The 17,506-nt window shown below is 46.8% G+C and overlaps 1 protein-coding gene across 1 annotated transcript in view; it reads right to left on the bottom strand.

The window, feature by feature from the left end:
• NECAB2 (N-terminal EF-hand calcium binding protein 2) overlaps nucleotides 1-17,506 on the bottom strand; it is a 72,130-nt gene that overhangs the window by 24,491 nt on the left and 30,133 nt on the right. The window contains exon 3 of the mRNA XM_054640797.2: nucleotides 9,333-9,441. Within this exon, the coding sequence (XP_054496772.2) occupies nucleotides 9,333-9,441 (109 nt within the window). The remainder of the gene's footprint in view (nucleotides 1-9,332; nucleotides 9,442-17,506) is intronic.

The raw sequence follows: 17,506 nt of genomic DNA, 5'->3' as shown, positions 1-17,506 counted from the left end.
GTGGTTAAGGCACAGAATCACAGAATAATGAGGTTGGAAGAGACCTCTAAGGTCATTGAGTCCAACCTATGCCCTAACTCCTCACCTAGACTCTAGCACCAAGTGCCATGTCCAGTCTTTTTTAAACACATCCAGAGATGGTGTTTCTACCACCTCCCTGGGAAGAGCATTCCAGTACTTTATTATTATTTTGGTGAAAAATTTTTTCCTATTATCCAACCTATACCTTCCCTGACATAGCTTGAGACTGTGTCCTCTGGTTCTGTCAGAGACTGACCCCCAGCTGTCTGCAGCCTCCCCTCAGGAAGGTGTAGACAGCAATAAGGTCACCTCTAAGCCTCCTCTTCTCCAGGCTAAACAGCCCCAGTGCCTTCAAACGTTCCTCACAGAGCTTGTGTTCCCAGCCCCTCACCAGCCTTGGCAATGTCCTCTTGGATCATTCCTTGTACCTTGGAAAACCATTTCATGGTTTATTGTCACAGTGGGCCAGAACCTCTTACCACTCACTCACAAAAGAAGAATCTCTTGAAAAGCTCACAAAAACTCTGAACAAGATGATAACACAAAAAAATCTCCTGCTAACAGCACAGTTAATATCCTGAAAAATATATCAATGCAGCATACTAATTTACTAAGCTTAATCCAACAGTTTCTAAGCATAGTCACCACCCTAAGTAAGACAGACATTTAGTACAGTATGAAACATTTTCAAGTCTCTGCATGTGCCAAATTCCTAATAAATTACATCAAAACCCTCTTTTTTTTTTTTTTAATGGATGACTTTTTCTTGAAAAATATCACTCTGCCCACAAGTGCATCAAAGAAAAGAAGAGAAGGCAGGTTTAATTACAGCCTACAAGTAACCTAGCTGCTAGGAGGGATGGCACTTCCAAATGTATTAAATGGATGATTACTGTGTTGATTATATTCATCACCTGGCAGGGCCAGGCAAAGCTGGGACTGTAGTCCTTGGAGGGATGGGCTGGACACGTCATGGTCAGCACAGAGGCAGCACAGGCAACTTCTTTGCTCTCAGGGTCCCCACTTTGGAAACACAGCACGATTTTCTGTGAAATCATCATCACGTTGCATTGAGATAGCTGATTATTTAATTCTGGCATCCTGGTCCCATGCAGTGTTTTCAGCAGCACAGCCTGCTTGTAAACCCCGCTCTTCATCTCCCAAACGCACTCCAGGAGCAGTAAATACAGCAGTTGGCGGCACATCCATTTCGTTGTCAGCCGCAGACAGAGTTTTAAATGCCAGCTGTTCGCGGTGCGCTGGACTGCTGTGAATGTAAACTCTGTCACAGGGATAGCTGCTGTAACTATTTAGGGTTTGCGCGATATGGATTCCCTATTTGCAGAAAAATACAAAATAAGTAGCAGGAAGGAAAAGAACGGTTTCAGCCTGTGATGCTCATTCACAAAACCGTGACGCGGGGTTTCTATGTGGTGAAGTGTTTCTGAGCGGAGCGCTCAGAAAAATGCTTTAAAAACCCACAGAAACACAAAGTTGGCCGGAAGGGCTCCCACCCCCTGCTCCGCCAACCCAAGGAGCGCCTCTTCCAGCCTGGCCGGCCAAAGGACAGAACAAGCGTGCCCGAGCTCGGGCAGCGCTCACAGAGGGCGGCTGCGGCCCCGCACACCGGGAGGGAGCACCGGGAGCGGTCACCGGGAACGGTCACTGGAAGGGGTCACCGGGAGCCATCTCCGGGAAGGATCACCAGGAGCGGTCACCGGGAAGGATCACCAGGAGGGGTCACCGGGAGCCATCTCCGGGAAGGATCACCAGGAGGGGTCACCGGGAGGGATCACCAGGAGGGATCACCGGGAAGGATCACCAGGAGCGGTCACCGGGAGGGATCCCCGGGAGGAATCCCCGGCAGCGCTCCCCGGTAGCGATCAGCTGCAGCGATCCTGCCCATCCGCGGCCCGGCCCTGCGGCTCCTCCCGGGCCCGCTGGGCAGGGCTGGGGGCTCGGGCCACCCCCAGATGGCACCGCGGGGACCCTGGGGACACGGGCAAGGGCAGGGCTGTGTCACCCCCCCCCCGCAGCAGGGACAGCAGCAGGAGATGGGCAGCAGAGAGCGCGGGATGAGCCGCTTACAGCGGCGGAACGGCTGCGAGGGTTCGCGACGCGGACTGGAAATCGCTGCCCGGGTTCAGAGGGGTTCCAAGCCCCTGAGTTACCCCCAGAGCCATTTCCAGCAGCCCAAGCGACCTCGCTCACCCCGCTGCGCCCCCGCCCTGCCCTCCCCGGCAGCCAGGCAAGGGTGCGGGGACATTTCACCTTCTCGGGGACACGGTAAGGGCACGAATACCTCCGGCCTGCGGCAGAGCTACGCTCCAGCTGCTTTTACACACACTGCCCTCCACTTGTTGGCCCTCTCCTTTACAGCAAAAGAAGTCACATATCCGTGTTTTTAAGCTCTCATTATTTCTTTAGCTCAGTTTTGAAAGCAGACCACTAAAACAAACAAATACTCTTTGGAGAGAGAGGATCTCTAATGTTTTTACGAACAAACTATCAATGCTACAAGCCAGTCAGAAATGGCCTTTTTTGATCACTGAATATTTAACATTTTGCCTATTTCCACTTGATAAGAAAGCCTGGGCTAATCCAATTTCTACTTGTAATCTCTGTAACATTGAACTGCAAAAGAGACAGGGATTGTTCAGAACTCAGCTGAATGGGTTGCTAATCGCCAGAAGGAAATAACAAGATATTGAGAGCATGAGGTAAAACTAAATCAGCCTTCTCCTCCTTTTGGATTTTGTAGGTATCTTGTTTATTACCAAAGTTGTATGGAGGAGAGGAAGAAATTAGAGCAGCAAATGTGCAGGTTTGGATATGTAGCACACAACTGGCAGGGAACAAGTAAAAGAATAGTAAAGCAAGAAATCCCTGGACCCTCTTGCTGTATTTCCCCCAATGTCTTTGTTTCTCATGAATGCTTTTCTTCTGCCATTGAAAAGTTGCCTAAAAAGCCTCCTCCCAAATCCAGTCCCCAGGCAGACAGCTTGCTCTGCCCACCAAAGAGCAGCTGGACACGTTTGCTGCTTGATGCTGGTGCCCTAAGCACATTTACCCAGAAAAACCCCAATAAATTTGCACAATTGGAGCTGCAAGCAAAGTCTACAATCTCCTTGAATGCCTCAGACATGACTCAAACACAAGTGGCTGGTTAGAATTAAATGTCTTGGTAATTTTTATGGTTTTAATGAAAGATCTTGGTGTCTTTCCATTCCCTAGAATGGAAAACCAGTGATGCAGAATGGCCCTGCACAATCCACAAAATAAGGTGCTGAGCTCCTTTCCCGGCTAGAAAGGTCCCTGATATGATGGTTCTGCACTCCATTTGCACAGACAAACCCTCCCCACTCCTCTCACTCTGCAGTGAGCCCCAGCCTGCTGCTCCCAGAGCCAACCTGCCTCAGCACAAGACAGCCTCACCCCAGGGACCTGGCAGAGAGCCTGCCGGGAAAACACCTGGGAAATAGGATTAGAAATGGAAAAATGGCCTCAAATGTTAGTTCAAACAAGATTCTGTGCAGTTTTTCAGCTTTGTGTTTCTTGCAGTGACCTTCCCACTGGGTGATTTGTTTTTAAAGCCCCTTTTCTTTGGTGAGCCTGAGACATTCTGTGTCTCTGTCAGCACACAGATGCTGAGCACCAGCCTTGGCACCAAGCATTTCTTCACTTACGTGAAAAATAGAGCACTGTATAGTTTAAATTACATGTTTAAAGAAGAATAAGCTAGGACTCAAAACCATCTCCCACATAAACAAAATCCACCAAGTGCCCATGCTCTTGAGAGCCAGAAATTAGAGCAAGACATGTAATTTTTGTGCAATCATTTTGTCCCTTTCAGAAGAGACAAGAACTATCTCTTGAATCAGTTAATCAAAATCTTGGCTGATTAAACCAGCCATAGTTTATTTCCCAGGGAGTTAATTGAGAACATTCCATATTCAGAAATGAAGCTGGTTTCAATGGGCACAGGCATCTCTGTAGTGCAGGCTTCAGACAAACACAGCATTCCACTGAATCAGGTTTGCAATGCAAATAGCCAAGATTAGGGAGGGGGAGAAAAAAAAAACAGGAAAAAATACTCAATCACAATCATCATTGTTCTTGCTCAAGAAGTAGAAGCACTTTCTGTTCAAATTTGAGAGGACTGGACTGCAGAAACCCAGAGAAAAGCACAGAGAGCAGAGCAGTGCTCCTGAAGTCTCCCTGCACAATCCAAAAAATGGATTTTCTCAGAGGGAGATGTCTCACAGCAAAGGACACCAGACCTGGGGTGGGTGGTGGGAAGGGAAAGCACCTCCCATAGTGCCTGGAGGGACAGTGGCAGCCAAAGAAAGCAGGAACAAGAGACCTCGTCCAGCAGGGGAAATAAGGACTGGAGCAGGAGGACAGCAGGACCCTGGCACTGTGGGTGCCTCCCGTGCTGGAGCTGACTGCAGAGCTGGAAGCAGCACAGCTGTGCTGGCACAGGGCTCCTGGGCCTGACATGCTCTGCTCCACTGTGGGGCTAATTAGTGCAGGCAGAGAAGCTCATCAGGACCATTGCCTGCTTCTGGGGGGCCCTGCACCTGTCCCCCAGCTCTGACCAGGCTGGTACCTGCCCTGACCATAGCCTGCACCTCTGCACCCTGAAGTGACCCCAAATTACTGATTTATAACACTGTGAGCCCAAATTTCTGATTTCTAACTCAGCTCCCTGTGCTCCCTGAGGGTCAGAGCAGGAAGGTGCCCTCCTGTCCTCAGAAGGATGCACCCCAAAGTGGGTGCTCAGTTCTCCCCTCCATCCCCTGCCAACCCCTCTGGAGCTGCCCCAGGTCAGAGCCTCAGGGATGGGAGGTGGCCCTGCCAGGGGCAGTACAGGAGCACAGCTCAGGAGCTCTGTTCTCCATTTGTCACAATCCTGTGGCAGCAGGGACAGTCTGGGGAAGCTGCAAAGGCTTCTGAGAAGCTGCTGCTAATTATCCTACACACTCCAGCCTCTTCTAGTGCTTGCCACTGGAGAGAAGAGCTCATTTAGACTGGGGAGAGGGGAAGAACAAAGCCATTAGAAGAATAGCTGTAAGCCTAGCAAAGAGATAACAAACGACAGAGCAGCAGAATGCTAATGCCATGTCCTTGTCTCCTTGTGAATGGACCTGTGCAGCTCATCTGAGCAGTCCTGCTCCAGTGAGCAGTTCCCTCCCCAAAGGATTGTCCTCTCCAGCCATGAAAAATGAATGAGGTAGAAAAGGAATTTTTAAAATCCCCTGCAAGGACTACACTTGTTTGGTCAACAGCCATGTCTGACATCCCAGTGCTCTCCCAGGAGCTGAGAGGTGCTTCCTCCATCCAAGGGGATGCAGAGGGGGAGTTGGTGCCAGCCCAGGGAGCTGGCAGGAGATGGGAGCTGTGAGCCAGGCAAGCAAGCTTTGTCCACTATCACAGTAATACCTTTAAAGGGTTTTATCTGTTCCTTTGTGACCATAAAACTTGTTTGACCCTATACCTGCAAAGACTTTTTCCTTTTAAAATTGATACATCTTGTTAGGAAAAAGTAAGCAGGTGTGTAGACAGCTCTGCAAATATAACTGAATTTCCCAGGTAACCATTAATCCAAAGTTTTCTAAAGCCCATTTCTACTACTAAACAAAAAGTATATATTTAGTTATGTGTGCCCATACATCACATGCACATATAGAGCACAATACTTGTGCTGTTCCAGTAGCTTTGGTATTAATTGTAACATACCATTATTTCTCCAGTAATCTTCAGGCAGCTCCCCAAAGAGCACTGCTGAAACCTCCTGAAATAACAGCTAAAACCAGTGGTGAAAACCTACCCAGCCATGTCTTGTTCTTGCCCCCCAGCTGTAGCTGGGAAGAGAGAAGGGGGAGAGACAGTGTGAGCAACAGAGAGAAAAATGCTACTTTTTTGTTGTTTGTGAATATAATTTTGCCAAAAAATGCCAAGAGGAACAGAGGACACCTTTTGCACATTCCTGCTGCCAGATGAGTTATTTGGTGACTGTGGGACCTACAGCACAGTTCTTGCATGGAGATACCTGGTATAAAACCTGGGCTGGGTGTTTGAAGCCCGTGCCCAGCACCCCTCACCATTAATGCCCTAGAGACACTTCCCAGGCAGCCAAGAAGAATGGAAAAAGCTCCTTGGTGCTGCTGGGTTATTCTGGACTCTCCCCTTTCAGTTCAGCATCCTGCTGGGAGCACCCTGCTGCCAGAGGGGCTCTGGGACAGGAGCACAGCCCCCTCCAGCCACAGCACCCCAGGGCTGACCCCCAGAGCAGCTCAGCTCCTCCTGCTCCCTCAACCCACCTCAGCCTCCCTCTCCTCTGCCCAGCTTTTCTCTTTCCCACTGACTCCCCAGCTAATCCCAGTCAAGAAACTGGTACAGACATTCATTTTATCTACTCCAGTAAGGCAGCTCTCCGGTTCTAAAAATACTCCAGGAAATTGAATCAACATTTTTGTAATTGGCTGGTAGCAGCAATTACTAATAATCAGCAGGAACATAATCTTCTTCATTTTCTACTCTTGCTGTAATGTAATCTCAACAGCAAACTTTGCTTTGCACACTAAACAAACGCAATGGCCAATATTAAAAAAAAATGGGGATAATTTTTAGATAAAGCAGTTTCAAAACACTTAAAAATAAGCAAATTTCTATCAAATAGCAAAAAACTGTGATTCAATGGCCAATATTAAAAAAAAGGGGAGATAAAACAGAGTTTCAAAAAACTTAAAAATAAATAAACTTCTATCAAATAGCAAAAGACTGTAATTCAAAGAGCCTTTGGGAAAGATCAAGTTAATATTGTTCCTATGCTCCCCTGTACAATGGAAAAAGGAAAGCTCCACTCCTCTCTCTCAGGATTGCAGCCCCAGGGCCTGGGGGCTCATCCCCTCCAGGCTCCCACAGAACCCATTCCATGTCAGGTGCCCAAGGCACAGCAAGGGGAGAGCACACAGGACTTGGACTTGAAGGACTTTACTGGGTGCAAGACTGCATCAAGCAAATTACCCAGTTCAAAGAGAAAAACACTTTTGCAAAGGAAGCCTGGCTCTGAATAGGTCTTCTGAAGACTAAGGCAGCTCTTGTAGGTTACAAACAAGGAATATTTTCCTTGCCCAGCTGGATAAATTTTCTGTAGATGTCTGTGCTTTCTAAATCAATAAACAAGTGCCAATTTCATGCAAGGGTTTGACGTGGAAGCGTGACCAGCTCGTTGCTTTTCCTTCCAGCCAAGAAGAGCAGATGCTCTGCTGCTCTCTGCACGTTTCATCCCTAACAGGTATTGATGACTCCATCAGCCAGCTTGGCCAAAGACAATCCCTGCTGGATGTGGGAGCTCTTGTCACACTTGGGAGCTGCTCACCAAGGCTCCTTGCCAGCAGCACTGCTGCATGGCATTGACAAATGGCACATTTTCTCTCTGTCCAGTTTAGAAGACATCCTTTACTAAGGATTGGAGAAGCTGCAAATTCCCTACAATCCCCAAGCAAAAATGGGCTGCAATCAAATTTCCCATTTCAAGGAGACCAGAAGAAACATCCCCACACTCACCCCAAGTCCCTGGATTGCACATGAACCATCTGCACCCCTCCAAAGGCCAGGTGGGCACTGATAAGATCAGGCAATGCCAGAAATTATTTCAGAACAGGGGCAGGTGAGCAGCCAAGTCCCAGAGTCTATTGGGAGCCCATCTGGGAGCATCACCTGGAGCTGGATAAACAGACCCACAGAGCATGAGGCAGCAGCTCTGGAAGAAGAGCCTTTAGAAAGGATGGATCACTCCCAGAGTTTAAGTAATAAGATCACTAAACTTAGTAATAAGAGTAATAAGATCATTGAACTTTCTTTGGTTCAGGGAAAGGTAAATACTAAGCTGGTCTTTGGTATTTTCGACCTTGGAAAACTTTGGGAGGTACACACATTGAAAAGACATGATTTTGAGAAACCTTACATTTGCTTTGCTCTTGGAAATTCTTCAACAGTCCCTGCACTGTGTTGATGAGTTTTACAGCTGCTGCTTTGGTGCCAGTGCCCTCCAGCACAATCACTGCTTTCCACTGGATCTTTTGGATGGGTGGCAAAAAATGCACCACTCACATGGGCAAAGCTCCATCTCCCTGATGCCAGAAGGATTTATAATTAACCAGATTATTATTTTTCAATCACTTGCTTCAAGACTTCTCATTTGGAATTGGATTCTCTTTTCTTCAGCTTTTTGGACAGATGTTTTCTCTCCAGAGGAGTAAGAGTCACACTGGAATGTGACTCAAAGCTGGTTTTCATTTGTATTTTCCAACAGACAAAACCACTCAGGCTTTTGAAGGCAGATTCCTCTCAGAAAGGGAAAACCCAGCAGTGGGTTGTGTCCTCTGTGCTGCTGTCACCTGCTGGCAGGGGGCTCCCACCAGAAATCCATGGCTTTGGGCTGATCCCAAATGCTGCTGGCACCAGGCACTGTCAGGGTCTCACAAACACCTCAGACCCCACCAAAGGCAAAGGGAGAGACAAAGACAGAGGGGGAAAGGAAACAACAGCTGCTAATGAGCCTGTCAACTCAGTTTGGTGGCCTGGCACAGCCTGCAGGTGTTTGATGCTCAGGGAGAGCAGTCAGGGGCCAGGTTTAGCTCCAGCTTTGATGTCAAGTCAAACTGAAGGCACACCTAGAGCCCTCCCTGCCATCATTTCCCCTGCTGCTGTTGTAGGCACGATGCTGACAGTGCAGGGCTGCTCCTGGTCCAGCCCTCGCTGCCTGGCCAGGTTTGTGTGCCCAGAGAGGCCCCTTGGGCTGTGGGACCAGAGCAGAGGCCAAACAGCCACTGTGGTGCCTACAGGGCTTGGGAGGAAGCTCACCTTGGAGATGAAGGGGTTTGTTTCTCTAAGTGCTAGAACAGTCACTGCTTGCCAGGGCATTTTTGGGATTGGAAGTGAAGTAGGCATGGTCCAGGTGCAGGGGATGCAGAGACACCACAAAGAGACTGGATGGGTCCATGCTTAGAGAGATTCACACTGCTGCCTTTATAGCACAGCAAAGCTTTTAGGTAAAGTGAAAAAGGTAAAGAGGAATTTAAATGCCCACATTAAACTAAGCATCATTTCAATGCTGCAAAGGCCAGAAAATGGCCTGAAAAAACCCACTAGATAAAAGCAATTATAATGGCTGTCAGAATAAGACACAAACCAAGCAGAAATGGAGATTTTACAGAGTTTTGCAGAGCTGAAGCACTGCTGCTGCACACCCTGCTGTGATCCAAACACTGTGAAATGGAAGGGTGTCAGCACCCTGGGCTTACTTGGTGTTGTCTGAGTCAATGGTGTGAAAGAGCTTCTCAAGTTCCTCTTCATTGAGTGTCCCATCAGAAAAGAAGGCCTGGAACTCCTCCAGGGACAGCTTCCCATCATCTGCAAACAGCAACACAGCACCATTAGGGAACAGCAGAGTGAGGGGCAAGGCTGAAAATCAAGACTTATTTACAGATTTAAAGGTTCACACCAAAATTATCTCCAAGTGCTTCTGCAAAGCTGTCCCTCAGCCAAAGCAGAGCTGGGAGGCCTCAGGATGGGACCCTGCAGCTCTGGCTGGCCCAGGGCAGAGGAAGATGCTCCTGGGTAGGGATGCACTGGCCATTGGCAACAAATTGGGCTCTTAACCCAAAGCATGGCTCAAAACCAAAGAGGAAAAACTGGTGAGCTTCATCCTAAAACTGAATTACATTTAAGAAATTATGGAGTATTTTGTCTACCCTATGTTCAAATGATGCAGGATGCTCATTAAGGGGCATTTGCCAGATAGGAAAAGACCCTGGGCTGGAATTACAACAGACCCAGCAGTGTCTCCTGCCATCTCTGCATCCTCTCCAGCACAGTCCATGTCCCTGCTCTGGACAGAAATGTTAAATGCAAGCTATTTCACTGATGTGGAAATCTGGCCAAAGACTTTCTCTGTTATTTTATATATTGGTCCCAGTGTTCATCTAATACTGGGGCCACTATGGACTCCTTAAATGACTGGGTAGAAAAAGAAATTATCAAATTCATGTAGAAGGGGCTGAAAGAAAGACTCTCACAAGTTTGACTGATAAGGTGACAAAGGCTTACATGTAACAGGTAAATCTGGAGCCTTGCTCTGTGCCCTGTGGACAGGAACAGAGAAAGCTGTTCCTGTGAGAAAGCTCCTGAGAAGCTCAGCAATAAAGCAACAGGAGAAAGACAAAAGAAACTCTAAGAAACTTTAATTTATCATTTCTTGTCCAAGCTGCTGACACCACACTCTGGTGTGCAGCAGGGGGGAATATCTACCCCAGGTCCCATATGATTTAAAATCTTTCCATTCATACCCACAGAAGAGTCACAGGCTGGAAATGCTGCCTACTTTGTGGTAGGAGAATGTATCATTTATTATTTAATCAAATCAATAATAAACCCTGCTGTTTCTTTTTCAGGAAATGATGCTAGAGGAAAAAAATTATCCAGCTCTCCACATACACGTCAATATTCCTTCCCCAAAGTAAGGCTGCTGCTCCTAAAACATACCTGCACTGCCAAATGCTAACCCAGTTTCCCTTGCCTGGCATAGACAAATTTAGAGCAGTGATAAACTGAGTCTAAGATGCCCATTTAATTGGCAATTATGGAAGGAGCACAGCAGGAGAGCAGTCTACAGCAACACTGGGTGAAGAGGGCACCATTTCCACAGCACCACAATGGCTACAGGCTGCCTTTATTGTTTTCCCCATTCCTTCCCCAAAATGTGACCTTTTTGCAGCAGGCAGGGTGCAGAATTGCAATGCACAGCTCAGGGAATGGTCCCAAATCTGCTTTTTTTAGTTTACAGAACACTAAAGCACCTGTAGCTCAGCAAGAGCCTATGGCTTGGGGCATCACCCAGTGTCACCTGGGGGTTCACCTGTGGGGCCATCCTGGCCCTGGAGGAGATGAAAAGGCTCCAGGCAGGAGCCCCATGCACACCTCTCATCTCCACCTCCCCACCTTGCACCACTGCTCCAGAGGCTTTTCCCCTCAGTGCTCCTATAAATGCAGGATCCCAGCTAAGATCAAGCTTTGGTTTCTTCTGATCCTCACTGGCAATGAATGCACATCTTCAAGCACCAGGATGACAGCTTTTCTATCCCACAAGGGCTAAACAATCCTTTATATATAGAACACTTTATTGTAAACCATAAATCAGTGCTTGTTCACCTTCAAACTGTCCTTCCACACACAGGGCAGCAGAAATAAATTCCCAGGAAAGTCACATAAACCAAGTTCCTTGGAAAGAGAAACTGAACAGTGAAGTGGATTTTTTTTCAGGAGAGTACTTTGATCTGAATTTACAGTTTGCTTAACTCTGAAAAACACAAAGGTTTAAGGGAAAAAATCCACACCCTTTATCTAGTTTATATCTTATAACTTCTGTCTTGCATTTTACTCTTGCTTGATTTGTTTTGCTCTGGGTCTTTTGATACTTTTTTTTTTTTAGTAGTAATGTAGTAATGTGGTCCAGGATGCATTTTTGCTGCAGTTTCTGAAATATCTGTGTTTAAAATCTGTGCCAAAACACTGCTCTGACTCCTATCTCAGAGTGTCCAGAGAGAACAGGTAGAGAGATACCAACTGCCATGACAGGTCAGAGCACTGGAAACCAACATGCTCTGAATTTTTGTTGGCATTGAACAGCCTGAAGTAATAAACCAGAATGATGTAAGGATCTAGAGGAAGAAGGAGGTGACAGTGAGTTTTATTTAATTTTTGTTGTCTGGCAACTGCTTGAATAAAAGCATTCTGACCCCACAGAATTTGGATAAAGGTACCAGTTTTATTTGCAAGCAGTGCTCAGGACTTTCATCTCCCCCCAGCCACCAGCAGCAAGTACCAGTCAGCTTAAAGCTGATGGTTATTTAATATACACTGGAATACTTGTCTGCAAGCACACAAAGCAAAAACCTTTCTGAGTTAGGAGATAATCCTTGAGCTGCATATCTCTAATTGTGGAACAGCCCGAGAGCCTGGGTTTCTGGAGCCCAGCAGGCAAAGATGCCTTCAGGGAACCTCAGGGTGATAAGAGGCAGCAGAAGAGAGGGGCTGGGATCTGGCAGCTCAGATTAAACTGTTACAAACCCCGGGTGAGGAGGATTGACCACAATGGTAGCGACACCAGGTGCCCTGGCTGGCAGCTGCTGTGATAAGTGAGAGCTGATGGGGCACTGCGGGCCAGGAGCAGCCTTATCAGGACAGTCCCAGCTTCTCCTGCCAGCAGAAGTGCCTGCACTCAGTAGGGAATGGATAAGACCTCCAGAAAGCAGCTTTCTGCAGAAAGCTCCTGGGTTCAAGAGGTGCAAACTCTCCCCAGGGACAGGCAGAGCCTCAGCTGGTTCAGCCTCACCTCCACCCTGCCTTGTAGAGCTGCTCTGGCATCTTTCAGCCCTTGTGAGCTACTTCTGACAGGAAGCATAAGGAAAATGATATTCTTTGCCATATCTTACCAAAGTTTCCATCATTATATCAAATAAAGTTTCCATCGTTTTTAAGATCTAGAGATCTCAAAGAGATCTAGATCATAAAGATCCTAAAATCTAGAGATCTAGATCTACACAAGTATTTGTGGTTTTTATCTGGGCAACCATACCAAAGGCAGGCACCTATTTCCAGTGACTCCCTCCCTCCCCTTCCCAGCCAGCACTCGAGGGTAGCACCCAGCTGCCAGCAAGGACAAGTGCCACCAACTAGAAACTGCCTCCCTCACACTGATGGGCTGAGAAAAGAGATCATCAGGCCACAGCTATCCTGCCATCACTTCTTCCTGAGAGTGCAATCTTCATTTTCCCCTGGCTTTTCAAAATAATTCAATCACAGGCAAAGACCAAAGCAAATTACCAGCCCAACAGAGTTATCAAAGTTAGAACTAACTGAAGAGGGAAGGACGTGAGAGAGAGCATCAGAAAGCCCCAACTGGGATGTTATTATATCTCCATTTGCCATCATGAAAATGTGAGGAGTCCAGAAGTGGCTTTTATACCTTCTAACTCACACAATCAAGCTGTTCTCACTCGCTAACACAGCCCAGGGAAAAATCAAACTGAGATCATAAATCGTCCAAAGTATAGGAAATCTGGTGGCTGAGGTTCTGGAAATTCACTCAGTGATACAAATGGCTTAAAGCAGCTACAAAATAAGGTCACTGTTCTGAGCCTGAGTTTGCTAAATATGTTTTCAATTACATGAGGTTGAGACTGCTCATATATTTTCTAGATACATTATGAATATATTTTCCAGCTATTATTATGACTGTACTTCATTATTTACTTTTATTGCTCTGTGAGCTCTAAAATGCTCTAAGCTCTACTTACTTGCAAGTGCCCAACAGCTATGGGTAAGTAAATTGGATTTTAGTGGGGCCTGTGAATAAAAATGAGAACTATTTTTTCTTATTTCCTGGGGGTATGCATGTGCAGATAGATGAGCCAGCAAGAACAGGGATTGGCTTCCACCCTGAACCTTCATCCAGCCCCCTCAGAAGCCAGGAGCAGAGACTTCATTCATTTAACCAAAGGGGAATAAGGGCTTGAGCTTTCCATCCTGGGCTTGGGGAAAATGGCCTCCAGCCCCACAGATCTGATCTGAACCCTTCCACTGGGCAAAGAAGGGGTGTGCCTCACCCAGCCTGCTCCAAAAATCATCTGCAGCTCCTCTCCACTGACCTAGGCAAGAAAACCAAAATCCACCCACCTCAGCTGCAGCCTCCCAGAGTTGTGCTGGGGCAGTTGCACTCAGGGGGGAGCAGGGCTGGTGATTCACCCAGAGCTGGTGATTCAGCCCCACACTGCCCTGGCTGAGGCTGCAGAGCCACCACAGCCCACGTTTGGGTGGCTCTGCACAGGAACAGGGCCACTGGCACTGGAACACAGCCCCTGCCAGTGCCTTTGCTAATGAGATGTAGCACACATCATTACAAGGAAATTACTACAATTACAGTAATTTTCTAGTGAAAGAAATTTATGGGATGGCTCCATAATTCTGAAACTTAACTAATGCCCAGCACAGCTGTTTTCACAAGGGTCAGTGCCACACCAAGCAGATAACCTGAGAGAGATATTGATGTTTCCAATATAGTGAATAATCTCTGTTTGAAACACTCCTGTGCATTCCTAATGCCAGCTGGGAGTGCTGGTGGGTCCTACTGGGCTATGCTGGCACAGAAGAAGAAAATTTCACATACAAAGCCAGGGATTGAACTTCAGGATCTGGGGTTTTGCTCACTCAGTTCATTGAAAAACACTTGATAAATGCTTTTCTGTGTGCTGGGCATGATCCCCTCCTTTGTCTTCTTGCCATGAGCACAGTTTTGAGGTGGTGCTTTCCATGTGGCCCAGGACAGCTCCCGTGGCAGTGCCCCCACTGCAGGGCAGGCTGGGCACACACCCCAAAGATCACTGGCACCTGCCCCAGCAGCTCCACCTCCAGCATCCTCTCTGTGCCATGAGCTCATGGAAACCTCTGGGGCTTTTATCTTCCCAGAATATCTTCCCTTCCTGGGGCTGGATGAGGCCTTGGAGGAACATCAGGTGCACAAAGCAAATGAAAGAACATCCCTGAAGGAGTCAGCCAGATCCCCTCCCTAGTCATTCCTCCCAGGAATGAAGAGCATCTCTTCTTTGGGAATTTGGCTAACTTTTGTCTTCATCAAACACAATATTTAGCCAATTTTGCACTTCTTCTTTCTTCTGGCAGCACAGGATGAAGTTCTGTGGTAAAATGGAAATTGGGACATACCCAAAATCTGGGAATGGGATGCACTGGGTAGAAGGACTGAGGATCCTTTTTGTGACTGGATTAGTCTTTTCATTTCCATTAAAATAGGGGGAAAGTGACTTTCATTTCAAAATTACCACATCAGTCAGTATAAGGCATTGAAGAATGACTTAAAGCCTGGTTCTTGTCTAGGGTGATGGGTAATGCTGCATGCACCAAGCAGACAATGGCTGGGAATCTTCCCTGTAGGACTTGGACTGGAGAAAAATGGGATTTCCATTGTAGTCAGAAAACTGCACCCCATTCCCATCATGAATTGCCTGGGCATTAAGCAGTGTCCATTAGCATGCCAGAATTTTCCCCAAGCTGCTCAGCTTTTTTCATGAAATCAAGCCTTTTGTCATCCTAGAGTTGGAAGTAATTTTGAAATTATTTTTAATGGCAGCTATAGATAGTTATCAAATGCAAGCTGTAGGTAGGGAGACAGGCAGGACTGATATAACACATTTTTCCTCACTATCTTTTGTGAAGACTCTATTTATTTCCCACATAATTCTCACCCTGCTGTAATGACCTGATTTAAATATGTGTGTGTGAGGGGGGGTGGTGGTGGTTTCTGTGCTCACCCATTATATTGAATTTGGACTTCTGATCACAGGAATCTAGGAATGCCTTCCACAGAAATTCCTGGTTGTTTATAAATTAAGGGCTGAAATTTGACTTCCCCAGGGTGTAAATAGCTTGGTTAGGTTCAATGTAATTGCTGCTTAATAGAGGTTATAGCAAAAATCACCCAAACATTTAGAAGAGGATTCAGACAGAAATGCATGCAGACCACAAAGCTTTCTCCAGCCACCATTTTCCTCCAGAAAACAGGAGGTAATGTGTTTCAGTTTTCCTCTCACTATCCAGGTAATTTGCTCTCAGTTTAAAAAGAAAAAGAATGTCAAGAGCTGATTTCAGTGCATTTGCTTCACATCTGTAGCAGCACAAGGAAAGCAGAGTCAGCCCCTCCAGTGCAATTGCTGGGAGCTGCAGGGGATCTGAGCCTGGGACCCTGTGTGCAGGAACATCTGGTCTGGCTTAGGGCACAGCAGTGGGAGAACACTCAGGCAAGGAAACCAGAGCCCACAGTGAGCAACCCCCTGGCAAAGAATTCATTCTGAGAGGCAACAGGTGAATCTCCTCCATGGGCTCCTTGGGCTGCAGCCTGGGCAGCAAGAGGGGCTGGAGGGGAGGCTGTGGGGATGGCTGTGCACCAGGGTCAGTGTGATAGCACAAAGCAGACCTCTGGGCTATGAACCATAAACAAACAGTGATAGATAGATAGATAGATAGATAGATAGATAGATAGATAAACAAATAAACAAATAAATAATGGAGTGTCCTCGTTTTGGTTAGGATAGAATTAATTTTCTTCCTAGAGGCTGGTACAGTGCTGTGCTTTGGATTTAGTATGAGAATAATGCTGATAACACACTGCTGCTGTTCTAGTGGTTGCTGAAGGGATTTGGGGACACACCTTCACTCTGCTCCTTCACTCTCCCCATCAGGAGATCTGTGTTTCCAGGCTGCTGCAGCCATCAGCAGACCCAGCTTAGCTCCAGACACCAACTGCCACTGCCTCCCAGCTGTTTTTCATCTTAGCTGACCTGAGACTGCCTTTTTATATTGGGTGCTATTAAATGGATGACTGACTTTGAGCAACCATAGCTTTTTAGCACCTTTGATTTATTTACTCATTTGAAGCCTCTGCCCTGTGAGCTCCACAAGCACAGACACAGCAAAGCAGGAGGTTCCTGTGCAGAGCCTGCAGCTCCTGACCCAAACTGCCTCATTATCTCTCCCAAAGCCTTTGGCTCCCCACATATCCAAACACCTGCCCTGCTCTCTCCATTGCTACTCAGTCTCACCCCCTCTCTGTCATCCTGAACATCTACTGAACATCTACTGAACATTTACTTCCTTCTCCATTAAAGTGCCTTCAGTGTCTCCCCTCCCCACAGGTCCCACCTTCTTTTTGTATATGAACTCTTAGGTGTAACATGTGACATTGCAGACTCAGCTATAAAAAATCTGAATTTCTGTTTTAGAGGAGATTGTGCAGATGATTCCCCAAATTACACTTGATGCCCAAAATTTCTGTTTATTGCCCAGCAGCCTTGTTGCAGACCCCTTCTTCAGTAACCTTCCTGAAGCACTGTGCACAGACTGGATATTAGGAAAAATTTCTCTACTAAAAGGGTGGTCAAGCATTGGAACAGACTGACCAGGAAAGTGGTGGGATCACTATCTGTGATAAATATCTATCACTAACTGTGATAGATGTGGCACTTGGGGACAGTGATGGACTCCAAGGGCACTCCATGATCTTAGAGGGCTTTGCCAACCTTGATCATTCTGTGATTCAAAAAACATCAGCAAACTTTCCTCTACCAAACCCTGTCAAAGCCCATGAGCCACTAACAGCCTGTCTAAATATTTGATCTAAGGTGAAAATGAAACACAAAGACAGCACAGCTTGTTGTTAATATGAGATCACTCTGGGCTTCAACCATCCCAGAGCAGTAAATCCTGACTTCAAAAGTTCTTCCTTGCATTTAAGGCAAAATTTTTACAGTGAGACCTTGCTAAAAGAGAGCAGAACTTATCTCCTGCAGTGCCCTAAAAATAACTGTTCTGGACAAGAATTACTACAGGCAAGGAAAAATACAATAAA

Source organism: Agelaius phoeniceus, chromosome 12 (genome assembly GCF_051311805.1).
Source record: "Agelaius phoeniceus isolate bAgePho1 chromosome 12, bAgePho1.hap1, whole genome shotgun sequence".
Classification (NCBI taxonomy): domain Eukaryota; kingdom Metazoa; phylum Chordata; class Aves; order Passeriformes; family Icteridae; genus Agelaius; species Agelaius phoeniceus.
The sequence above is the reverse complement of the archived record's forward strand: the minus strand, read 5'-3'. Positions and strand labels throughout refer to the sequence as shown.